The following is a 26,366-nucleotide window of genomic DNA, read 5'->3' on the forward strand; positions in this document are numbered from 1 at the left end:
AACAGCAGGCAGCCCGCCTGGGGCACAGAGCTGGGGAAGAGCATGTCTCCCAGCAGCTGAGCAAAGGCTCACAAATAATAATAAATAATAATAATAATAATAATAATAATAATAATAATAATAATAATAATTTATTTATATCCCGCCCTCCCCAGCCGAAGCCGGGCTCAAAGCGGCTAACAACACTAAAATAACACAGCATTCTAAAATCAGTTCATTATAAAATCAGTTCAAATCAAATTCATGGCAACCATTGGGCTAGAGTTCTATGTGAATTACCGAAGGAGCGGGTCAGGCTGTGCCTTGGCCAAAGGGCTGGTGGAACAGCTCCGTCTTGCAAGCCCTGCGGAAAGATGTCAAGTCCCGCAGGGCCCTAGTCTCTTGTGACAGAGCGTTCCACCAGATCGGGGTCACAGCCGAAAAAGCCCTGGCTCTGGTTGAGGCCAGCCTAACCTCTCTGTGGCCTGGGATCTCCAAGGTGTTTTGGTATGAAGACCGTAAGGTCCTCCGTGGGACATACCAGGTGATCCCGTAGGTACGAGGGTCCTAGGCCATATAGGGCTTTAAAGGTTAAAACCAGCATCTTAAACCTGATCCTGTACTCCACCGGGAGCCAGTGCAGCTGGTATAGCACCGGGTGAATGTGATCCCACGGTGAGGACCCCGTAAGGAGTCTCGCTGCGGCATTCTGCATCCGCTGGAGTTTCTGGGTCAGTCTCAAGGGCAGCCCCACGTAGAGCGAGTTACAATAATCCAGTCTGGAGGTGACCATTGTGTGGATCACAGTGGCTAGGTCAGGGCGAGAGAGGTAAGGAGCCAACTGCTTAGCTTGGCGGAGATGAAAAAATGCCACCTTTGTTATAGCTGCAATCTGTGCCTCCATGGAAAGGGAGGTGTCGAAGATTACACCCAAACTCTTAACGGATGGTGCTGGCATTAATTGCGCCCCTGCAAGAGATGGGAGTTGCCCCCCCAATCTCATATTGTCCCGACCCAGCCAAAGGACCTCTGTCTTCAAAGGATTTAACTTCAACCAAAAAGGAGAGGAAAGGAGTCAGAAGGGACCCTAGGGTCATCTAGTCCAACCCACGGCAATGCAGAAGGGGGAAAGAGGAAAGGTCGTTCTCTCCTGCAAACCTGAGCAGGACTTTGGGTTTGGGGCAACAAGACAGCTGTCCTGAGGTTGGGATAAAAAAAAAAAGTGGTGGGGTCCTCTTGATTAGGACCCAAGTTCGAAAGAACGCACGCAAGCTTCTGCGATGCACAGAACTCCGCCACGGGGTTGTTCTCGCTTTATTAAGTTTAAGAATCACTTTTTCACCAAGGGAACTTGTCGTGACTTACAACCAAGAAACACATATGTTAAAACCAGCATGAAAGAAAACGAAGGAAGTTCTAAGGCGCGATCCTATTTTTGAGAGGCACAATAAGAACATCCCTCCCATTCAAAGAGGCTGCAGATAATTAAAAGCCAAAAAATGATGCATGATCAAGTACAGCTTGCCAAAACCTTTGGCAGGGAGCAAGCATTGCACATCCACACATACGGTATTTTTCATGCAACCACCACTTTGAACCTGGTTTACGTTCTATGATAAACTGGTACTTTAAAAAGCCCCAACCTTTCTTTCCACATATGCCCTGGACTACGGTTTATTTATATCCCACCTTTCGTCCCAGGAGTTCAAGGCAGAGTGTGTGGTTCTCCCTTCACCCTCAAGACACAGACACTCATCTTATTTTCACAACATCCCTGCGAGGCAGGTTAAGATAAGCATCCGTGATTGGCCCAAGCATTCCGGGTCCTAGCCCTACATCCTAACCGCAGCATGCTGACATTGGCTACTCACCCACATTGGGTCTCTGATCTCCGAATCCTGCATCCGAATGCAATCCATGCTGATCTCGATTTTGTTCGTGGGGCCATTTTCCGTTTGCTCCTCCAGGAAATTCAAGTCAATGGGCTGGACTGAGCAGATGGGCCTGCGGAATAGGAGAGGGGTCTGAAAAGTGTTTCACTGGACATCAAAGATGGAAGCCCACACAAGGAGAGTCTGGTTGCTGGATCAGGCCAAAGAAGGCCAAAGGCCCATCTCGCCCAGCGTCCTCAAACCAGAAACCGAGATGGCATCGGTAAATCCAGGACTGTCCCTGGAAAATATGGTCATGTGGAAGGTCTACTACTTGGAGACGCAAGGCAGGTATGCTCCACCACTGAGTTACAATCCGAACACCTTCAGTTAAGGTGCTGCCAGTCTGAGTAGACACTATTAGGCTAGATGGAGAAATCAACTGGCTGCCTCTGACTTTCGGCATATTGAGCAACTGTTAGGTGGGACTCCAAGGCCCTTCCAGTTCAAGAAGTTGAACATAACACACCCCCACACCAGACAATCCCCCGTCCGATTCATCCATCTTGCTACTCACTGATGATCGAGGATATCCCAGATTTGCTGGAAAACTTCCGGACGGCCATATTCTCTCGCCTGCGAGCCTTGAGGCATGGTAGAGCGGTAATAACTCTCCGTCCAGGAGAAATGGCCTGGGGTGTCCACAAACCTACACAAAAGGTCCAAATCGTATTTTTAAATATATATATAGATTTTACCATCTTTCCCCCAAAGTGGATGGCAAAAGAAAAGGCAACCAGTAAAGTATTTTAAACAAAAATGATTGAATTGTCATTTAAAAGTTTTAAAATCTAAGACACAGTGGTAGGATTAAACACTTGCAGGCACAAATCTAGCGGAGCAATCTTAAACATATTTGCTCAGAAGTAAGTCCATGACAAACCTAGACAGCATCTTAAAAAGCAGAGACATCACCTTGCCAACAAAGGTCTGTATAGTTAAAGCTCTGGTTTTCCCAGTAGTGATGTATGGAAGTGAGAGCAGGACCATAAAGAAGGCTGATCGCCGAAGAATGGATGCTTTTGAATTCTGGTGCTGGAGGAGACTCTTGAGAGTCCCATGGACTGCAAGAAGATCAAACCTCTCCATTCTGAAGGAAATCAGCCCTGAGTGCTCACTGGAAGGACAGATCCTGAAGCTGAGGCTCCAAGACTTTGGCCACCTCATGAGAAGAGAAGACTTCCTGGAAAAACCCTGATGTTGGGAAAGATGGAGGGCACAAGGAGAAGGGGATGACAGAGGACGAGATGGTGGGACAGTGTTCTTGAAGCTACCAGCATGAGTTTGACCAAACTGCGGGAGGCAGTGGAAGATAGGAGTGCCTGGCATGCTCTGGTCCAGGGGGTCATGAAGAGGCGGACACAACTAAACGACTGAACAACAACAACAATAAAGCTACAATCACAGCATGCACTTAGAGCACTATCATACCTCTTTAAGCATCAATGCCTTCTTCCTTTTCGCTTTTTTGGGGTATAATTCTTTATTAAACTTTTCTGTTTTACATTTTAGAATATTCATTTAAACAACCTTAAAATATCAACGACTTCCCTTATTCTTCTCTTTCCATTTTGCATAACATAAATCCCTGCATATTTTACATAAACTAAACAATTCAGTATTCCAACATTGCATCCATCAAAACTTATTTACAATGTTGAATTGATCTTAATGCTGCCAATGTTTTCAAGTGTACACAATTGCCCCCCGCCATATATTCAATAAACATTTTCCCAATCTTCTTTAAATGTATGTTCTTCCTGTTCTCTTAGTCTATGAGTTAGGTCTGCAATCTGCGCTTATTCCATCATTTTTAGTTGCTATTGTTCTTTGGTTGGGACCTCGCTTGTTTTCCATTTGGGCCGTGGTAGTGACATACATAAAGGTAAAGGTACCCCTGCCCGTACGGGCCAGTCTTGCCAGACTCTGGGGTTGTGCGCCCATCTCACTTAAGAGGCCAGGGGCCAGCGCTGTCCGGAGACACTTCCGGGTCATGTGGCCAGCGTGACAAAGCTGCATCTGGCGAGCCAGCGCAGCACACGGAAACGCCGTTTACCTTCCCGCCAGTAAGCGGTCCCTATTTATCTACTTGCACTTTGACGTGCTTTCGAACTGCTAGGTTGGCAGGTGCTGGGACCGAGCAACGGGAGCGCACCCCGCCGCGGGGATTCGAACCGCCGACCTTTCGATCGGCAAGCCCTAGGCGCTGAGGCTTTTACCCACAGCGCCACCCGCGTCCCTAGTGACATACATAAATAACCTTTTTTTTGACACCTGGGGATTTCCATCTGAATTATCCCCAAGGAAAAGGACTCTGGTTGTTTTTTTGTTTTTTTTTGGAAAATAACTTTTAAACATTTTTTTCAATTTATTATATATTATTTCCCAATACTCTTTTACCCTTTTACAAGTCCACCACATATCATATGTGGAGCAATGCCTTCTTACAGATTATCCCGGGAACTGTAGTTTGCTAAGGGTGCTGACAGTTGTGAGGAACCGCCCATTCTCCTCTGAGGGTTGCATTTCCCACAGTGGTTTAACAACCAGTCCTTCTTTGCAGAGAATGAGAGAAGCTATGGTACTACCAACCTTACTGTATGCTTGTGAAACATGGACCACTTATAAACGCCATCTCCAACTCCTCAAAAGATTCCATCAACGGGGTCTCTGAAAATTTCCACACTTGACTTGGGAAGACAGGAGAACTAATACCAGTGTACTGGAAGAAGCAAAGATCGCCATTGTTGAAGTAATGATTCTTCAACCTCAACTTTGTTGCACTGGTCTTATTGTGCGGATGCCTGATTATCATCTTCCAAAGCAACTACTCTATTTCCAACATAAAAATGGAAAGCGTAATGCTGGTGGTCAACAAAAATGGTTTAAAGACTCAAGGCAAATATAAAAAAATGTAGTATAAACATCAATAATTGGGAAACACTGGCCTGCAAGTGCTCCAGCTGAAGAACAGCCTTGACCAAAGGTGAAGACACTCAAACTCAGGATGCAAGGGAGAAAGGTGCTAAGAGGAAGGCACGCTTGGCAAACCCTCACCGTGATCAACTCTTGCCCAGAAACCCATGCCCCCACTGTGGAAGGACGTGTGGATCCAGAATTGGCCTCCACAGTCACTTACGGACTCACTGTTAAAACTGTGTTTATGGAAGACAATCTTACTTGGCTACGAGGGATAGCCAAAGAAGATAAATGAAATCAATCCATCAATTTCTTTCTCCCCCTGGCCGCTGACTAGCACTGAAGGCCACACAACAAGCAAGCAAATGTCATTCTGGGAGGCGCACTGAGATCCGATGACCTCTGGCAGGATTGGGGTGCTGGAGCCTGCAGGAAGGCGCTGACCTGTAGATGAACCGAAGAAAGGTTGCAAAGGGGGTGGCTTAAATTGCACAGGGCCCTCCTTATTTCTGCATGGTGCTGGGAGCTGCATGCCCTCCTCTTTCTCTGGGCCCATTAGCCTATTTGCAAAATTTGAGAGGCTCCTGCAAAACAGGATACAGCTAAAGGCTGTCGGGGAACTGAGAGAAAAGAGCCGGCTTCGTTGTTGGGGTGGGAGGTGGTGATTAAACAGGTTTATTAGTAAGAGAGAGAAGCCCTTTGCCTGTGCAGAATGAGCATTGTTTTAACTATGGAAAGGGGGCATACAAATTACCGTATTTTTTGCTCTATAAGACTCACCTTTTCGCTCCTAAAAAGTAAGGGGAAATGTGTGTACGTCTTATGGAGCAAATGCAGGCTGCACAGCTATCCCAGAAGCCAGAACAGCAAGACGGATTGCTGCTTTCACTGTGCAGCGATCCCTCTTGCTGTTCTGGCTTCTGAGATTCAGAATATATTTTTTCTTGTTTTCCTCCTCCAAAAACTAGGTGTGTCTTGTGGTCTGGTGCGTCTTATAGAGTGAAAACTACGGTAAATGATGATGATGATGATGATGATGATGCCCATTTATCAGCTGCCATTCCAGTCGTAGACAGCATTGCAGAGATGCTGTGCTGTGAGTATCATGGGAAGAAGGCCCTTGATGGAGTTTGGAGGCAAAGTTGATTTTCTTTTTCGTGTGTATAATTTTTATTAATTTTTTCTGTTTTACTTGTTAAAATATTCATTTAGTAAAGGCCCCTGACCATTAGGTCCAGTCGTGACCAACTTCTGGGGTTGCGGTGCTCATCTCGCTTTATTGGCCAAGGGAGCCGGCGTACAGCTTCCGGGTCATGTGGCCAGCATGACTTCCAGCTCTCACTTCCATACATCACTACTGGGAAAACCATAGCTTTAACTATACGGACCTTTGCTGGCAAGGTGATGTCTCTGCTTTTTAAGATGGTGTCTAGGTTTGTCAGTGCTTTTCTCCCAAGAAGCAGGCGCCTTTTAATTTCGTGGCTGCTGTCACCATCTGCAGTGATCATGGAGCCCAAGCTTTATTAGTTTATGAAATAACCAAACTCTCTTTTCTTGGGGCTGTGTCTTCCTTCTCCTTCCTTCTCCAACTCTTCCCAGACAGATTCCCAGACCGACTGAGGCCACATCCTTTATGGTAAGTTTGAAGTGCCCTAGCTGCCCTCTCACAGTCTTGACTCTCCCCATGCCACCCCACCCCAAAGATTCCGGGGAACTGTAGTTGGAGAACCTGATCACCCCCATCGTTCTGCCCAGACACTGAGGTCCAGCTCTGAGGGGCTCCTTGCGGTTCCCTTCTTGCGAGAAGTGAAGCTACAAGGAACCAGGCAGAGGGGCTTCTCAGTGGTGGCACCTGCCCTGTGGAACGCCCTCCCACCAGATGTCAAGGAAATAAAGAACTATATGACATTTAGAAGACATCTGAAGGCAGCCCTGTTTAGGAAAGCTTTTAATGTCTGATGTTTTATTGTGTTTTTAATCTGTTGGGAGCTGCCCAGAGTGCCTAGGGAAATGGATTGGCAGATGATACTACTAGACTATGCAGAGATGGCTAGACTGACTGGGAAAATCAGGAATAAGGAGGACCAAAACCTCAGCAGAGAATGGGATAAATACAGATTGCATTTGAAAGAACACTGTAAACACTTGAAGTCTTTGGCAGGCTTTGAATAACTCTTGAGATGTTACAAGGACTTTGGACATTTTGGATGACTATAATTGGGATGAACTACAATATGCAGTTCATTAAAATATTCAAAGGACCCACAGAGGGAAGGAGGGATATTGAATATTTTGTTGGAAGCAGCCCAGAGTGGCTGGGGAAACCCAGCCAGATGGGTGGTGTATAATTAATAAATAAATTATTATTATTATTATTATTATTATTATTATTATTATTATTATTATTATTCAGCAAACAAACCTTGTCTAAACAGCTGCTTAAAAATATGTAAAATGCCTTGCTTCTTTTTCTACCCCCCCCCCCAAAAAAAAACCCCAGATGCAACCATTTATAAACTGACCTCAGTTTTTCCACTTGTATAATGGAAATAAACTTACTAAACGGACTTTCCTATTTGCTTGCTGGGGCAATAGATTTACTGCCTTCACGTTTTGTCATCTCTTCCATAGGAGTTTATTTACATATACCAAATTCACTTAAACTGTTTGCAGACTTAGAATTCCCCGTTAGCTTCCTCGCCCAAACTCCGCTTGGGGGGTGGGGTGGGTCAGAGCATACAAAATTGGCTCCTTCCACACATAATCGGTCACCTGACCAATTTGAATGGCGATGCCTGGCCCCCTAAAATATTTTATTTTGGGGTGGGGGCAAAGATCCATCAGCCCCTAGGCGTTGGCTCCTAGGATTGGCAGGGATCCCAATTTGAACATATTGCCAGTTAAGCAGATCTATAGGTTTATGAAATCAGAACACAACATACTAGTCTTTGTGACTGTATCATTTTATTGCAAAAGAGTTCTGTGTTGGCAGGCGTGCTGCACGAACATGTACAAAATAACCTCTCTGCAGCGTCACAAATCCAACTCAGTGTAGTAACGCTGGGAAATGTTGATCACTTCTCCTACCTGGGCAGTTATCTTTCCACAAGGGCCAACATTGATGCCAAAATCCAGCATCGCCTGAGCTCTGCCAGTGTGGCTTTCTCCTGATTGAAGTCCAGAGTGTTTGAAGACCGGGACATTAGCAGGGAAACCTAAATGCTTGTTTACAAAACTATTGTACTATCAACTTTACTGTACGCTTGTGAAACACGGACCACTTATAAACACCATCTCCAACTCCTCAAAAGTTTCCATCAATGGTGTCTCCGAAAATTTTTACACATCACTTGTGAAGACAGGCGAACTAATACCAGTGTACTGGAAGAAGCAAAGATCATCTGTGTCAAAGCAATGATTCTTCAACATCAACTTCGTTGGACTGGTCATGTTGTGCGGATGCCTGATGATCGTTTTCCAAAGCAACTACTCTATTCCGAACTTAAAAATGGAAAGCGTAATGCTGGTGGTCAACAAAAGAGGTTCAAAGACTGTCTGAAGGCAAATCTAAAAAAAAAATGTAGTATAAACAACAACTGGGGAACACTGGCCTGCGAGTGCTCCAGTTGGAGAACAGCCTTTATCAAAGGTGTCATGGGCTTTGAAGACACTAAAACTCAGGACGTAAGGGAGAAACGTGCTAAGAGGAAGGCACATTTGGCAAACCCTCACCATGATCAACTCTTGCCCAAAAACCAATGTCCCCACTGTGGAAGGACGTGTGGATCCAGAATTGGCCTCCTCAGTCACTTATGGTCTCATTGTTAAAACTGTGTTTATGGAAGACAATCTTACTCGGCTATGAGTGATGGCCGAAGAACAGAAGAAGATTGCAAAAGAGTTCTGTGTTGGCAGGACTGCAGTTGGGAATGGCAGTACGGGGTTATAGGTAGGATAGCAATAGGACAGGACTTGAACCCAGGGCTTCAAGTTACAAAGGAGATTCTGACTCAACATCAGGTAGAACTTCTTGACAGTAAGAACCGGACTGCCTTGGAAGGTGGTGGACTCTCCTTCCTTGTAGGTTTTTAAGCAGAGGCTGGATGGCCATCTGTCCTGGATGCTTTAGCTGAGATTCCTGCATTGCAGGGGGTTGGACTAGATGACCCTCAGGGTCCCTTCCAACTCAACAATTCCATCATTCTATGGCTGTTCCTCTTGCTGACAAAGGTCCATATAGTTAAAGCTATGGTTTTCCCAGTAGTGATGTATGGAAGTGAAAGCTGGACCATAAAGAAGGCTGATCGCCAAAGAATTGATGCTTTTGAATTCTGGTGCTGGAGGAGACTCTTGAAAGTCCCATGGACTGCGAGAAGATCAAACCTCTCCATTCTGAAGGAAATCAGCCCTGAGTGCTCACTGGAAGGACGGATCCTGAAGCTGAGGCTCCAAGACTTTGGCCACCTCATGAGAAGAGAAGACTCCCTGGAAAAGACCCTGATGTTGGGAAAGATGGAGGGCACAAGGAGAAGGGGATGACAGAGGACAAGATGGTGGGACAGTGTTCTCAAAACTACTAAAATGAGTTTGACCAAACTGCAGGAGGCAGTGTAAGACAGGAGTGCCTCGTGTGCTGTGGTCCAGGGGGGCACGAAGAGGCAGGCATGACTAAACGACTAAACAGCAACAACATGGCTGTTCCTCGCACCCCAGTTAGAGGCTGCAGATTTGGGGAGAGCAATCAAAGCCCCTGTTTGCTAGCTGCGATTCGAGCAGCTCAGCCACAGGATTTCCGAAGCCTCCAGGACCACCCCCCTGAGCGAAATGGTTGTAATGATTATTTATTGCATTTATCTACCTTCCTCATTCAACCCCCACAAGAACCCTATGAGGTAGGTTAGGCTGAGAGACGACTGGCCCAAGGCCACCCAGTGAGAGCTTTGAGGCCGAGCATGGATTCAAACCCGGTTCTCTCTCCCAGGTCCGTGTCCTGACATTCTGTTTTATCGTGTTTTTTAATATTCTGTTGGGAGCTGCCCAGAGTGGCTGGGGGGAAACTGCCAGATGGGTGGGGTATAAATAAATTATGGGTGGGGTATAAATAAATAAATTATTATTATTATTATTATTATTATTATTATTATTATTATTATTATTATTATTCTAACCACTGCACAGCACTGCTCCCAGTTTGAAGCTGGCCTCTTGTTCCATTGATGCTCCAGGCGGAACCAGGGTCAGGAAAGCTGCTTAGGGAGATGGTGGGTGTCCAGTGTCCATTCGGCCACGATTGCCAGCCAGGCCCTGGACTCTGTTCCTATATTTTTAGCCCTTGACAGGGGGTGGGGAAGGGGGGGGGGAGGCACGTCAGAGCTTGAGGGTCTTGGCAGCGCCCAGTGTGCTGGAATTCCCCTCTGCCGCATTTTAACACGCGGGTGATTTGTAGACAGCAGGCAGGCTATGAAATGGAGCACGCAGCTGTGCGAGGGGAGAAGGAGGGAGGGAGGGAGAGGATTTTTCTGGATGGGCCAACCAGTTTCAAGCAAGGCATCCCGTCATCTGGAATTCCCCTAATTCTGCAGGGTCCCATTTATTCCCCACATACCCCTGACTCCGCCATCCTATCGCCATCCGGGACAACGGAGTCAGGGACTTAAAAGCAGGCTGGGAGCCTACCCTCCCATATCTGCCCTGGGAGGAAACAGGTTTTAATTTGATTTAGTATTTGCATTCTGCTCTCTCAACGACAAATGGAGCTTGCAATAATTGCAATAATGGCATGGGACAACGACAATGACGTTTTCCATTTAAATCTTTTCCGTTGCTAGAATCCCCAGGAAGGGAGAGCGCTCTTGTATTTGAACTCTTGGGAATCCCATGGAAGCAAAAGTTTGAAGATTCGGGGCAGGTGACACGAAGGGACTGCTCAGCGTGTCGGACTATGACCTGGGAGATCAGGGTTCGAATCTCCCCACTCAGCCACTGAGTGACCTTGGGGGGGGCAGTCACTCCCTCTCAGCCTAAGCTACCTCAAAGGGTTGTTGTTCTGAGGATTAAATGCAGAGGGAGAACAGAACCTTGAGCTCTTTGGGGAGAAAGGTTGCATATAAATGCAATGAATAAATGTTATTGTTACTTACACACACACACCCCTCAGGCCCCAAGGCAGATTACAACCTTTAAATCATATCATTAAAATCACTTTTAAACAGCTTTCAATCACAGAGATAAGGTGGGGCAGAAAAATATGCATTTCAGTTGTCAAAAGAGCTGCGTCTTTGACATCCTCTGAAAGCTGGACAAGTGAGTAATAAATATTGGAAATGTCAGGAGAAAGAAGGAACATTTTATCATATGTGGTGGGAATGTAAAAAAATGAAAGGTTTCTGGGAAATGATTTATAATGAATTGAAAAAAATGTTGAAATATACCTTTGTTAAAAAGCCAGAAACTTTTCTGTTAGGAATACTAAGAAATGCCAGAAACTTTTCTGTTAGGAATACTAAGAAATGACATAAAAAAGAAGGATGAGTAGTTGTTTTTATATGCAGTAACAGCGGCAAGAATTTTGGTGGCACAAAAATGGAAACAAGAAGAAATCCCGACGAAAGAAGAATGGAGAATGAAGTTGATGGAATACGCAGAATTAGACAAACTAACGGGGAGAATTCGGAACCAGCGAGACCAGAGATTTACCGAGGACTGGAATAAATTTACAGAGTATATTAAAAATATATGTGAAGGTCAATTAACATTTGTAGGTTTTCAAGAAGCTCTGTGATAATAAGGGAAAGAAATATTGTTTTATAATAACTGTTAAGATTATTTTGGTCAAAAAAACAACCACATAACAATACAGATATAAGAAATGTGAACAATTGTGAAAACATGAAAATTTCCAGATAGACTGAAGGAAGTCTCAAAGTGGAAAAATTAGAATTGGATGTATATTTCAAATGGAATGTTTTTTTCTTTTTATTGTTATATTTGAAACTTTATAAATAAATTTTTTTTAAAAAGAAAGAAAGCTGGACAATGCAGGCACCAGGCATACATCTCTGCAGAGGGAGGCCCACAGCTTAGGGGCCACCACAGAGCAGGCCCTGCTGCTCGGGTCCCTGGCGCAGGGGCGTGTCCTGCAGCCAGGGGCGGGGCGATCCACCCATGGGGGCGGGTGAGTCTCTCCGACGTTTTGAGCCTCTCCGCCGCATCACCCTCAGCTGTAGGGCTGCTGAGGGAGAGGCAGTAGGCAGACGCAAGTCCCACGCTGCCATTTCAGGCAGCGCAGAACCTGCAGGCGTTTAAACCATCGCGCCACTTCTAAAAAGTTTCGTGAGCCCAATTTTTTTTGAAAAAAGAAAAACCACCCCATTTTGTCACCCCCCCCAGTGATGACACCTGGAATAGCCCGCACACACACACACTGCACCCCCTTACTCCACCACTGCTCTGCATCACCATCACCCTGAGCCGCTGAGGTCGGAGGGTCTCCTCTGTGGATCTCAGCACCTGAGAGGGTCTGTAGGAAAGGAGGTAGTCTTTCAGATATTTGGGGCCTATCATTGAGTGCTTTAAACATCAATCTGAGAACCTTAATAAGAATAAGAATAATAATTTATTATTGTTCCCCTGCCCATCTGGCTGGGCTTCCCCAGCCACTCTGGGCGGCTTCCCACCAAATATTAAAATACAGTAACACATCAAACATTAAAAGCTTCCCTAAACAGGGCTGCCTTCAGATGTCTTCTAAAAGTCTGTTGGTTGTTCTTCTCTTTGACATCTGGTGGGAGGGTGTTCCACAGGGCGGGCGCCACTACCGAGAAGGCCCTCTGCCTGGTTCCCTGTAACCTCACTTCTCGCAAGGAGGAAACCACCAGAAGGCCCTCGGAGCTGGACCTCAGTGTCCAGGCTGAACGATGGGGGTGGAGACGCTCCTTCAGGTATACTGGGCCTTTGAGGCCACCTTGAATTGGGCTCAAAAACACACCAGCAACCAGTGCAGCGTTTTTCTTCCTTTTCCCCACATCACTTTTGTTAAGTCTCCAACAATATTTCGAAGTATTCAGCATCATATACCTTTTTTTAACATTCAGAGTTTCTTCTTGGCTTCCCAACCCTCCTCTCCTGAAGTTTGTTCTTTACCTCTTTTTATTAGCCTGTCTTTTTATTATCTAAAGCCTGCTTTTTTCAAGCAAGGGTTCCATGAGGTCTTAGTTGAACCCCAGCCTGTGATCTGGCTGCTGCAGTTTTGGACCAACTGAAGTATCCGGGTCGTCTTTGAGAGCAGCCCCACAGGGAGCGCATCGCAGTAATCTAATCTGGAAGTTACCAGAACTCAGAATACAGTCGCCAAGACAACTCTGTCCAAAAGAGGCCCTGGTTTGAAAGCGGCAAGTTCACATGCATGGGAAAATTTGCAGTGTAATCCTGTATACAGTGGTGCCCCGCAAGACGAATGCCTCGCAAGACGAAAAACTCGCGAGACAAAAGGGTTTTCCGTTTTTTGAGCTGCTTCACAAGACGAGTTTCCCTATGGGCTTGCTTCGCAAGACGAAAACGTCTTGCAAGTTTGTTTCCTTTTTCTTAAAACCGTTAATACTGTACAGTTGCGACTTGATTTCGAGGAGCAACTCATAGCAAGCGGTGTGGTAGCCTTTTTTGAGGTTTTTGAAGACTTTGGTGATTTTTGAAGCTTTTCCAAAACTTCTTTTGCAGACATTTGGTAAGTTAAACTTTTAAAACTTTTTTGGGGGTTTTTGGATTTTGGGTTGGGGTGTTTGGAATTCAAGGACTTGGTGTTGGGGAGGGAACTGCAAGAATCTGGAAGCTTGTGTTTTTTCCCCCCTGCATTTTTATGATTTTTTGTGACCATTGGGCCACTCTGCTGTTTTTTTTTAAAAAAAAATTCTGGGTTTGAATTTCTGTGTGCTGGGTGGCTGGGGGAACAGTTGGGGAGGGGTTTGCAAGAATCTGGAAGCTTGTGTGTTTTTTTCCTGCATTTTTATGATTTTCTGTGACCATTGGGCCGCTCTGCTGTTTTTTTTTAAAAAAAATCTGGGTTTGAATTTTGAAATGCTCTTTACAGTATGTGTGACTTTAAAGAGCACTTAATAAACTCTTGTTGTACCAAATTTGGCTTTGTTTGGACTTTTTTTGACCATAGGAACGCATTAATAGATTTTCAATGCATTCCTATGGGAAACCGTGCTTCGCAAGACGAAAAATTCGCTAGACGAAAAAACTCGCAGAACAAATTAATTTCGTCTTGTGAGGCACCACTGTAGTTCTACTTGGAAGAAAGCCCCATTGAGCTCAGTGGCGCTTACTCCCAGGGAAAGGGGTGCAGATTCACAGGCACAGTCTTAGCTTCTAAAGACCCTGGGAATGGGCTGAAACTTGAGGAATGGAAACATTTTTATAGGGCATCCCCCAAACCCACAAACCCTGAGTGTGATGTTACAGGGACTGTCCCTGGTAAATGGAGAATAGGTTGTGTTGGAGACTATTCTGATATCTGTTTCTGAATGCATTTGTGTCTAGCGGGGGAGAAAAGAGTTGCTGCGGTTTGCATGGGGAATCTGCACCTCGAAGTGTGAACCTTTTTTTTTATTTAAAAAAAATCTATATTTCTTTTAAATGGCAAGTGAATTTTCTGTGCGCCAGGCTTTCACTTTGAGGGGATCTCTCTTTCTGACTGTGTTTAAGGCGACTCAATTTGTCAGCAGAGTCTTGGCACCAGAACATGAATTCTGAACTTCAAATATCAAACTTGCAAAATGGTCCCCGGAAATATCCATGTGCAATACTTTACATTCTTCTGTCTGGTAGTTTATAATTTTCTCTCCCCCCCCCCCCCGGTCTGCTTTGCAACATACCCCAAGAAGCGAAGCGCATTTGCCAGGGAGAAATTCTGAAGCACGTATTTGCACTTTGCAACTGCATCTCAAATACCTGGACTCTGATCTGTATTGGAGACAATATGCTGAGATTCCAATAAACTGATATCCTGCATTGATAATTTGGAGTTAAAGCAAGTGATGGCAGCTGCCCCACACTGCCTGGTACTGGTAGGAGTTGTAGCTCAGCAGCACCTGGAGGTGCCAAGGTGCCAAAGGCTGAGACGGGCCTTTGGTCTGATTTAGCAGGACATCTTATGCAAGGGGACATGGAACATAACTGAGTAGAGAAGAAGAGTTTGGATTTGATATCCCACTTTATCACTACCCTGAGGAGTCTCAAAGCGGCTCACAATCTTCGTTTCCCTTCTTCCCCCACAACAAACACTCTGTGAGGTGAGTGAGGCTGAGAGACTTCGAAGAAGTGTGACTGGCCCAGCAGCTGCATGTGGAGGATCGGAGACGCGAACCCAGTTCCCCAGATTACGAGTCCACTGCTCTTAACCACTACACCACACTGGCTCTCAGAGTATTTATTTCTCATCATGCTTCTAAGCCAGTCTTCAACTCAACAAATCCTGGAGCAAATATATTTGTTGTTGCTTAGTCGTTCAGTCGTGTCTGACTCTTTGTGACCCCCGGACCAGAGCACGCCAGGCACTTCTGTCTTCCACTGCCTCCCGCAGTTTGGTCAGACTCATGCTGGTAGCTTCGAGAACACTGTCCAACCATCTCATCTTGAAGATCCTGAAGCTGAGGCTCCAAGACTTTGGCCACCCCCTGAAATGAGAAGACTCCCTGGGAAAGACCCTGATGTTGGGAAAGATGGAGGGCACAAGGAGAAGGGGACGACAGAGGACGAGATGGTGGGACAGTGTTCTCGAAGCTACCAGCATGAGTTTGACCAAACTGTGGGAGGCAGTGGAAGACAGGAGTGCCTGGCGTGCTCTGGTCCAGGGGGTCACGGAGAATCGGAGATGACTAAACGACTAAACAACAACAATGTCCTGTCATTTATCCAGATGTAGGGATGGGTCTGTGGCCTGCCTTGCAGGCGTGGTGCAATGCCAAGATCAGATGCATAATAACTACCTCTTACAGGAGTCACAGACTGGACCTTTTCAATTGGCCAGGAGCAGGCCCAGGAGTCAGGACTTTGCCAAAAAGCGCCGGCATCTGGCTGATCTCAAAACATCTCCCATGTCTCTATTTCTCACCCCATCCCCCCTTGCGAGAAATCTCAAGATCCTGGAGATGGTCAAACATGATCCGTGCGGGATGCACGCTCGCTACCCGCAGTGCCCACAACCCGCAGTGCTGCATCTGCGCACGAGCGGGTTGCGATTTGGTGCTTCTGCGCATGCGCAAAGCACAAGTTAGTGCTTCTGTGCATGCGAGAGCATCAAAACCCAGAAGTAACCGGTTCCGGTACTTCCAGGTCTCGGCGTGTCCGTAACCCGAAAACGCGCAACCTGAAGCGTCTGTAACCCGAGGTATGACTGTACTAAGGGTTGCAGTGCTTTGGAGAGAGCAGGTGCCGAAGGGTTGCTATCACAGGTCAGGCAAGGCAGACATTCCCCAGATTCAGACGCAGTGAGAGAAGCAAGAGTGACGGCCGGCCAAGGTGACATCATTCCCTGGGGGGGAGGGAGAGGGAATTAAAGAGGGGACCCCCCCCCCATCTCAGAGAGAGAGAGAAAGGCTGTCGCAGAAACTGACGCCTCCTGGACGAAATGACAGGGAGCTCAAATTTAGAAGGCTAGTCTCAGAGGAGCGGGATTGTGACCACGCACCCCAGGCGTGAAATCGAGGAGGCTGTTGAAAACATAATAAAAACAACCCCCGTCAGGATTCGCACTGGTGCTGTGCTGTGCTTCTATCGGGGTACAAAGCCCTCGGACGCCCAAGACCAAAGGGAGGTAACTAAAGGAAGGTCACCTTGCTCCCCTGGGCTCACAGGACTGCTTTGACTGCAAAACCAGCTCCTTCGCAAGTGCCACATAGATTTTGTTCCGCTCTTGCGAGAAATCAATATTTTAGTTTTGCAGGTCCTGCTCTTCGGACAGACATCTTCATTGTACTGCTTTTGATGCCTGCTAAAAGATTTCTTTCCCTTTAGGCAAGCCCACACAGGCATTTCACTATAGAATAATAGAATTATAGAGTTGGAAGGGACCTGTTGCTAGCCAATTAACTGCTTTTCATGACATTATTATTATTATTATTCAAATTTATATACCACCCTGTACCCACAGGTCTCAGGGAGTTTCACAAGACTGAAGATGAATATTATTATATATCTCCAAAAACGATTCTGATATCTCCTGATATTAATTAATTTATAGACAAAATAAACCAATGATAAATACAATGATAATGAAATACCACAGAGCAGGTTGAAAACAGCCTATGTTTGGACATTATCACAGATCATGTTCAAACTATTACAAAAAGCATCAATTTCCCCATAAACCTGTTAGGCTGATTTATATGCATTCTTTTGTAATAAATTAGCTTAATCCTAATTAGTTTGGGCTAATTTCCCCCCATCCATTCAGAATATAGGAGGAGATACACTCCAGTTTTTAGCCATTATAATCTTAGCAGCAGTTATAAGCTTGAACACTGTTTCTTGAGCTGAATTTTGCTGGATCTGAATTTTGCGGATCTGAATTTTCTGGTTTTCCGTGTGTGGAAGTTCCCCCATCATTTTCAAGTGAATCCAAGGTGACCTGGATGAGTTCACCCACCTTTAAAATAAACTGAAATGTCTAGACGTTTGACAGGCAGGACTCGAACCAATAGATTCAAGTTACAAGAAAGGAGATTCTGTCTAAACGTCAGGGGAAACTTTCTGATGGTAAGAGTCGTTCGACAGTAGAGCAAACTCCCTCTGGCAGTGGCAGACTCTCCTTCCTTGGAGGTTTGTAAGCAGAGGTTGGGTGGTCATCTGCCTTCTGCCTATGCAGCCTAGGACCCTCGTACCTATGGGACCGCCTCTCCTGGTATGCCCCGCGGAGGACCTTAAGGTCCACAAATGACAACATTTTGGAGGTCCCAGGTTGCAAGGTGGTTAGATTTGGCTCAACTAGGGCCAGGGCCTTTTCAGTACTGGCCCCGACTTGGTGGAATGCTCTGTCACAAGAGACCAGGGCCCTGCAGGACTTGACATCTTTCCGCAGGGCCTGCAAGACAGAGCTGTTCTGCCTGGCCTTTGGTTTGGACTCAGTCTGACCCTGATGTTTCCCTCCCCTTATGATTTTGATCTATGGGCTATTATTAAAATAAAGCTGCATTTTAAATTATATTTTAACCTGTATTTTAAATTGTGTTTTTTTTTGTTAATTGTAATTTTACTGGTTAGCCTAAGCCCGGCTCTAGCTGGGGAGGGTGGGGTATAAATAAAATTATTATTAGTATTATTATTATTAATTATTATTATTATTATTATTATTATTATTATTATTATTATGGATGCTTTACCTGAGATTCCTGCAATGCAGGGGGTTGGACTAGATGACCCCCTGGGGTCCCTTCCAACTCTACAATTCTACAATTCTATAACAGATGCTCAGGGCCAGCAATGACACCCTCTGGCTTCTCCTCCTGAGCCCTCAGACATGCTGCTGTGCTGTCACAAGGACTCTTAGCATCCTGTCTCCAATGCTGAAATAAGATTCATTTTTGGACCACCTTGTCCTTTGCCTCAGCCATCCAAATATATCACACCAGTCCTGTTTCTCTCCATTGGTAATTTGACATCTTGCTCCAAACCTCTCCATGTGAAGCAGACCTCATCTCTTTACATATAGCCGTACCTTGGATGTCGAATGGAATCTGTTCCAGAAGTCTGTTCGACTTCCAAAACGTTCGACTTCCGAAGCGCGTATTCTGATTGGCTGCAGGAAGTTCCCGGAGCCAATTGGAAGACCCATCAGACGTGCGGCTTCCAAAAGAACGTTCGGAAACTGGAACACTCACTTCTGGGTTTGCAATGTTTGGGAGCCAAAACATTCGGGAACTAAGCTGTTTGACTTCCAAGGCACTTGGAGCCATAATTGTGGCGATCCATGGGGAAATCTGCTGTTGTTGCTTTTTAACAAACAAACAAACAAACAAACAAACAAACAGAACCCCACCAAATCCTGCAGAGGCATACAAAATTGGCACAGCAATTTCACTTTTAAGGAAGGAACCCGTAGACTGATAGGGGAGAAATCCATTTTAGCGCGTTTCCCGCAAACACAAAGCACATCTGAAGAACCCGGCTATTGAGCCCTTAATTCCCATTCCCAGCTTTCTCCAAGGCAGGGACCACATGAAAGATCAGGAATATTTAGCTTGCCTCCCCCTTTAGGGCTTAGGTGGGGGTGGGTTTTGTTGGGGGGGGGGGGAGAGAAAAGAAGCCAGAGTAGTAATGGGGGAATCAGCTCCTGTGTAATCCTTTAAAAGACACGATCTGGGCTTCTCTCAGACAGGCAGCTTAGGAGCCTATTCTCCTTCCAAATCTCCTTTAGAACATCTAAAGCCCCCTGGATGGCTCAAAGAGGAGGCAGGTGAGATCCCCGCGAGGAAGGAGGGAGGAAGAACAGGGCGAGGCAGCAGAAAGAGGAGGCAATGCTCTTCCCAGAGCCGACCGGTGCAGGCTGCCTGCTGGAGCCTGGGGAAATCTGTGTGTTTCATTCATTGAATCCACGCCCCACCTTTCCTACAGGGGGCTCAAGGTGGCGTACATGGCTTCTTTCCCTCCCCATTTTATCATCACAACAACCCTGCGAGGGAGGGGAGGCTGAGAGTCAGAGGCCAGCCCAAGGTTGACGGGTGAGGGGGGATTCAAACTCTGGTCTTTCCTAAACGGCTTCGGCCCAGTATACCTGAAGGAGCGTCTCCACCCCCATCGTTCTGCCTGGACACTGAGGTCCAGCGCCGAGGGCCTTCTGGCGGTCCCCTCGCTGCGAGAAGCCAAATTACAGGGAACCAGGAAGAGGGCCTTCTCGGTGGTGGCGCCCACCCTGTGGAATGCCTTCCCATCAAATGTCAAAGAGAAAAACAGCTACCAGACTTTTAGAAGACATCTGAAGGCAGTCCTGTTTAGGGAAGTTTTTAATGTTTAATAGACTATTGTATTTTAATATTCTGTTGGAAGCCGCCCAGAGTGGCTGGGGAAACCCAGCCAGATGCGTGGGGTGTAAATAAATTATTATTATTATTATTATTATTATTATTATTATTATTATTATTATTACACCCCACAGGCTTGCACTGAACATAGAGACAAAGCTGTGTACATACATTGGCTATACATTGATTGATTGATTGATTGATTGATTGACTGACTGACTGATTGATTGATTGGTGTTGACTCTCCTCCTTCAGAAGTTTTGAACCAGAGGTTGGATGACTATCTGTCCTGGATGCTTTCGTTGAGATTCCTGCATTGCAGGGGGTTGGACTAGAAGACCACTGGGATCCTTTCCGAACTCTATGTTTGTATGATTTTACAGTTGTTTAAGATCCAACCTCTCCATTCTGAAGGAAATCATCCCTGAGTGCTCACCAGAAGGACAGATCGTGAAGCTGAGGCTTCAAGACTTTGGCCACCTCATGAGAAGAGAAGAATCCCTGGAAAAGACCCTGTTGTTGGGGAAGATGGAGGGCACAAGGAGAAGGGGATGACAGAGGACAAGATGGTGGGACAGTGTTCTCGAAGCTACCAGCATGAGTTTGACCAAACTGCAGGAGGCAGTGGAAGACAGGAGTGCCTGGCGTGCTCTGGTCCATGGGGTCACGAAGAGTCGGACACAACTAAACAACTAAACAACAATCCTCAAAGTGGTGTGTTTTTATTGTTTTGTTTTTAAAGAAACCCAAACAATAAGCAGAATTACAAAAAAGGAGATTTTTTTTGAAATATCAGTAGACTGGGTAGGCAAAATATTTTTAGGAAGCACTGAAAATAGTGCAGCAAAAGTGAATGCCTGATGTCAATAGGCAGGGAGTCCCAATGTTTAGGTCCTGTTGCCCTAAAATATTGATTTCTTACAAATGTGGAATGGGCATATATGTGGTATCTGTAACTTTGCCAGTTCTGCTGATCAAAGGGGTTGAATAGGCATCGACAGGGATGGCGATTTCACAGGGATGCTGGTTGCAAGTTGTTAAGAGCTATAACATACTAATAGGAAAGCCTTGAACTCAGAGCCTGCTCCCCCTTTCTGTTGCCCTGCGGCCAGGCTCACTCACTCGAGCCACCTGCTACCAGCGGTTCTACAGGTCTCTTCACACGACCCACTTAGCCACCAATGTGGTGGGAAGAATTATACAGACGTTCGTGGCTGATTGCGGTTTTGTGTCGAGGACTTTTAGCACCGAGTGAAGGCGCTGGGGGCAGGGAGGGGTGGAGCAGAAAGCGTTGTGTTTTAGAGGGAACAGGTGCAACAATTTCAAAGCCGCCCTTAATCCGAGCCCCTACACCTCGGAGCTGTAGCATCGTCTGGCTGTCATTTCCAAAATGGGAGTGGCTGGTCTGCAAACAACCCTCCCCCTGTCTAATCTCTGGGGGGGGGGCAGGGGGTGTAATTGCATAGCTGGGAGCATCGAGCCTTTGATCGCAATTACAGAGCCATCGTGGACTTGGCTGTGGTTGCTTTCCGTCTCAGCGGCGGGAAAGAGACATTTCTGGGAAGGCACATAATTTTATGGTAATATGTCATAGAATCACAGAATTGTAGCGTTGGAAGGGATCCCAGGGGTCATCTAGCCCAACCCGCTGAGATGCAGGAATCTCAACTGCCCCCTCTCCATTTCCCAACACTGTCCAAACCCAGAGAGCCCCCTTCAGTCGGGCAGCTGTGCCGCTGAGATTTCCTTACAACCAGAAGCTGGTAAGGCACCGTCTGTTGCCTGGATTATTTCAGAAGGAAAACAGACCTGCCTTCTACTCCCTTCTTATCTCCTCCATGCTACCCCTTTCCTGGGCTGGATTCCACATTCCCCAGGCCTTGCCAGCTGAAGTACAAGAGCTGGTCGCAATTTCACGCCGCAAGTTCCCTGCTAGATGGAGCTGGGCCCTCTCCTTTTCACATAGGCCTGCCAAATGGGGCAGCGAAGAGGAACACAGCAAAGAGAGCCGAGCAGATTAAAGAAGACCTCCATGCAAGAATAAATCCCATTAAGCTAAAGAAAGAGGGGGCTCACCTACACTTTTTTATGTCGATTCCTGTACATCCATTAATTCTCCATTGTCCGTATTTATCTTATCTTATTTATATTTCATTTCTGTTCCACTTTTCTCTCCAAGGAGCTCAAGGCGGCGTACGTGGTTTTCTCCCCATCCTCATTTAATCCCCCAACAACCACCCTGTGAGGTAGGTTCGGCTGAGAGGCAGTGAGTGGCCCAAGGTCACCCAGAGAGCTTCAGGGCAGAGTGGAGGATTTGAACCCCGGTCCGCCAGTCTGATACTCTAACCACTACATCACACTGGCTCTCCTCCCAATCAGTGCCTTCCCGCAATTCCCTCTCTCTCAGTCCATCATTTTCAGAGCAAAGGAACTCCAAAAGGGAGAAACTGTATGGGGAAAACCTCAGATTGAGGGAGGGAAAAGTGTGGAAACAGAGAGATTTGGAGGATAATATCATATGGACAACAGAGATTTGGTGCAGGTACCTTGAATCTTCCTATCTACCTTAAACAGCATGACCACCCTACCCAGTCAAATGCTTTATGTCTGTACAGCCCTGTGATATTTGCACCAGCGACGAAAGAGACCCAGGCACAATGAAGTGCCCAAGACTGCAGTCGTAACCACACTGAGAATCACAGAATTGTAGTATTGGAAGGGACCCGCAAGGGTCATCTAGCCTAACCCCCTGCAATGCAGGAATCACAGTTCAAGAATCCCAGACAGATGACCATCTAACCTCTACTTGAAAACCTCCACTGAAAGGGAGTCTACCACCTAACCTGGCAGAGAGCCCCTCTGAATTCAGTAGGACTTATTTCTGGGTCAACGTGGTTAGGATTTCAGCCTCAGTCCATTTCTTAGGCAATGCAAGAGGTCTTGAAAGGAAACCTGACTTTGCCATGAATGGGTGAAATTCCAAAAATCAGCTTTAACATCACATTTCATCTAGCTGGGAAGCTCTGCTCACTAATGCCACATAGGTAAAGGTAAAGGGACCCCTGACCATTAGGTTCAGTCATAACCAACTCTGGGGTTGCGGCGCTCATCTCGCTTTACTGGCCAAGGGAGCCGGCGTACAGCTTCTGGGTCATGTGGCCAACATGATTAAGCCACTTCTGGTGAACCAGAACAGCGCACGGAAACGCCGTTTACCTTCCCACCAGAGTGGTATCTATTTATCAACTTGCACTTTGACATGCTTTCAAACTGCTAGGTTGGCAGGAGCAGGGACCGAGCAACGGGAGCTCACCCTGTCGCAGGGATTCGAACCGCCGACCTTCTGATTGGCAAGTCCTAGGCTCTGTGGTTTAACCCACAGCGCCACCCGCGTCCCCAATGCCACATACCGAATAGCAAAAAAGAATATACACTCTACATACTCAGAGACACACTTTCTTTAGTAGTATTAACCCTATAGCAGAGCTCGTCTTGGCTCTGCATGTTCCCAAACCATTTCTCCCTCCCAATGTCAGACTAAAGCTTTGCAACAAGGGTGGCACAGAACAGTCCACCTCTGAGCATATGCAGAATCCTTTTCTTCCTCATGCTTCCCAGCCTCTGCACACATAAGACTGGGAGGAATTTCTTCCGGGTCAAAACAAACATTGGGAGCTGCTTTATAGTAAGTCAGCTCCGTGTTGTCTAAATGGACTGGTAGCAGCTCTCTGAGATTTCAGGCAGGGTTGTCTTCCAGCCGTGCCTTGAAATGCCATCGGAGGCTGAACCTGAGATCTTCTGCATGCAGTGCAAACACTCAATCACTGAACCACAGTCTCCGAAGATCAGATTTCCAAGCAAATCAGAACCCAATAACTGAGAGCTTGACACAACCAGACATCCGTCAGAAATGGCAAGGACCAATATATAGATCCAGAAGCAGGTGGTTTCCTAGGAACTGAGACCTAGTTCAAATCCAGGGCTGGATAATAGGGACTGCAATCCTAGCCACATGCACTCAAAGGTAAAACACACAGAATTCAATGGGGCTTCCTCCCAGGTAAGCGGAATTGAGATTTCAGTCATTATAAGTATGGATGCCTCTGAGCACGTGCAAAGTGTCTTCCGTCATCCCCAGCTCACCACAACCTGGAAAAGCCATCACAACATCTGGAAAAGCCAAAACCAAAGCCTATGTCTATCCAACCGTCCTCGTGTTGATGCGATTAAGCTAAAACACTGAAAGCTGAGCAAGCGACTGTTCAAGCAGCGGGACATTAACTTCTGCAACCCACAGGCACAAGATGTGGGGGACAGAGGTGACTAGATGGTTTGAAGACAGGATAGCAGGCAAGGTGGAGCGTGCGGGCAATGGCCATTGGAGCAACATGGTACCTATGTAACATATTTCTAAATGCCAGATATGTGAAACAAAAGCGAGAAGAAGGATTACCAGCGTTTAGCATGCTCTGCTTGTGAACCATCCATTCTTGGAAACAAAATTCTGCACAGATGATGGGAGGTGGCAGACCTACATTTGGGGGGCCCTGAAGCTTGAACTGTTTGGGGGGCTTCTTCACAACCAGGAAAGAGGTTCAGGTAACCACTGTTATATTCTTTTTTAGGAAGCCCACCCCCAAATAGTGATTTCCTCCCATCATTGTTTTTTCCATCGTGTCGCCATAACCTGAGTTTTCCCTTAAGGTAAAGGTAAAAGGACCCCTGACCATTAGGTCCAGTTGTGACCGATTCTGGGGTTACGGTGATCATCTCGCTTTACTGGCCGAGGGAGCCGGTGTACAGCTTCCGGGTCATGTGGCCAGCATGACTAAGCCACTTCTGGTGAACCAGAGCAGTGCACGGAAACGCCGTTTACCTTCCCACCGGAGTGGTACCTATTTATGTACTTGCACTTTGACGTGCTTTCGAACTGCTAGGTTGGCAGGAGCAGGGACCGAGCAACGGGAGCTCACCCCGTCGCGGGGATTCAAACCGCTGCCCTGCCTAGGCTCTATGGTTTAACCCACAGTGCCACCCGCATCAGAGTTTTCCCTTACACTTTGCCAATTCAGCAAAATTCCCCCCGGCAACATTTTTACACCCCAAAACCAGGCCACGTCAGGAATTTTCCTACATTTACAACATCTCGAACTTTGGGCTTGTTGAAATATACAACAAAAAAAGTTATCAGTTTGAGTCATGCGACACAGATTGGTTCTACTAGACCGAAAATTTTAAAGCCATGCCATGCCCTCCAACATTTCTCTGGTGAAAATAAGGATGTCCTAAGGAAAAGCGGGGCATTCCAGGAGCAAAAATCAGAAACTGGGACGGCTTCTGTAAATCTGGGACTCCCCCTGGAAAATAGGGACTCTTGGAGGGTCTGTAATGTGGATAAAGGGCACTTTTGGGGTCCCTCTGGGATTATGGCCCCCAAAGGTTAAGCTCCATTAGTTTCATAGTAGTTTAACCCCGCGGGCTGTTGTGATGCAGCCCAGCAACCCTGAGGCTCTTAGGAACTATCCACAGCATTCAAGCATCTCAGATATTGGGACCTGCCCTGTTCATTCTGATGCACACACATTCCTTTGCATCCAAAGATTGCCTTTTTCTCCCCTGAATGAGATGCTCAGGGCGCTCTCTCTCAGTGTACGCACATGCTGGAATGCCCATAGAATTCTGGAACTATTTATTCAGCTAGGAACACACTCAGCTACACTTGCTCGCTGCATCTTCTCTGGGTCTCCTGCAGATGTCAACATACAGGTTGACACAGATATAGATATTATTATTATTTTACTCTGCTGGCAGGACCCAAGGTTGTTTCTCGTCTTCAGTCACTCTGTGTGACACTTGTCAAGCGATCTGTCCTCCGGGCAGGCTTTTCTGCCTATCCTCCCCTCTTTATTTACTGCCAAAACAGAGGGTTGCCTCTGATGGAACAATAACTAACCGGGCGGCCAAAAATAATAATCAGCCTTGCAGAGCGTGAAGCAAGTGGTATATTTCTTCGGAGACACACAGCACAGACAGGCGTGCAGGGAGCCTGGCCCAGCCAGCTGCCACCATCTGATAGCAGAAGAGATAAAAAAAAAATTGCACAGCAAACACAGGCTGACAAGAAGAAGAAAGAAGGAGACTCACCGCTGGAGGTAGGCGTCAGGGCAGCATGGCAAGGTGGGATACGGGGCTGCTTCAAAAGTCATTTCCTCCCAGGATGTCCCCTCTGGGTGTCAACCAAGCCAAATAAATAAATATATCTGGGCGTATAATAAGGTCAGCCGGCAAAGCGCGATGGGGTCAAGAGGCATTTGGAGATAGGGTTTTCCGAAGGTTTCTTTTACACTTGCAGAGGGGTGGGGCCGTCCGGGGGCCTGGCCAATGGGATCCGTCCAGTGGCAACCCCCCCCCCCCCGGTACCAGCCTTGCAAAGTGTCACTCTCCCCAAACCAAGCATCTCCCCTCTCTCTCTCTCTGCAAAAGTTTCTCACCCTCCCTCCCTCCCTCCCTCCTGCCTGCA

General features: G+C 46.6%; 1 protein-coding gene across 5 annotated transcripts in view; it reads right to left on the reverse strand.

The window, feature by feature from the left end:
- TP63 (tumor protein p63) overlaps nucleotides 1-26,154 on the reverse strand; it is a 147,074-nt gene extending 120,920 nt beyond the window's left edge. For 2 of the 5 annotated variants that reach the window (XM_028731833.2, XM_028731837.2), the window contains exons 1-3: nucleotides 25,991-26,154; nucleotides 2,428-2,559; nucleotides 1,851-1,983 (exon numbers count right to left, since the gene is read on the reverse strand). In XM_028731833.2, coding sequence (XP_028587666.2) covers nucleotides 1,851-1,983; nucleotides 2,428-2,559; nucleotides 25,991-26,052 — 327 coding nt within the window. In that variant the 5' untranslated portion in view covers nucleotides 26,053-26,154. The remainder of the gene's footprint in view (nucleotides 1-1,850; nucleotides 1,984-2,427; nucleotides 2,560-25,990) is intronic. The other 3 variants (XM_028731832.2, XM_028731835.2, XM_028731834.2) reach the window with 3 other exon arrangements.
- Between the last annotated feature and the right edge of the window lie 212 nt (nucleotides 26,155-26,366).

Source organism: Podarcis muralis, chromosome 6 (assembly GCF_964188315.1).
Source record: "Podarcis muralis chromosome 6, rPodMur119.hap1.1, whole genome shotgun sequence".
In the NCBI taxonomy this organism is placed as follows: domain Eukaryota; kingdom Metazoa; phylum Chordata; class Lepidosauria; order Squamata; family Lacertidae; genus Podarcis; species Podarcis muralis.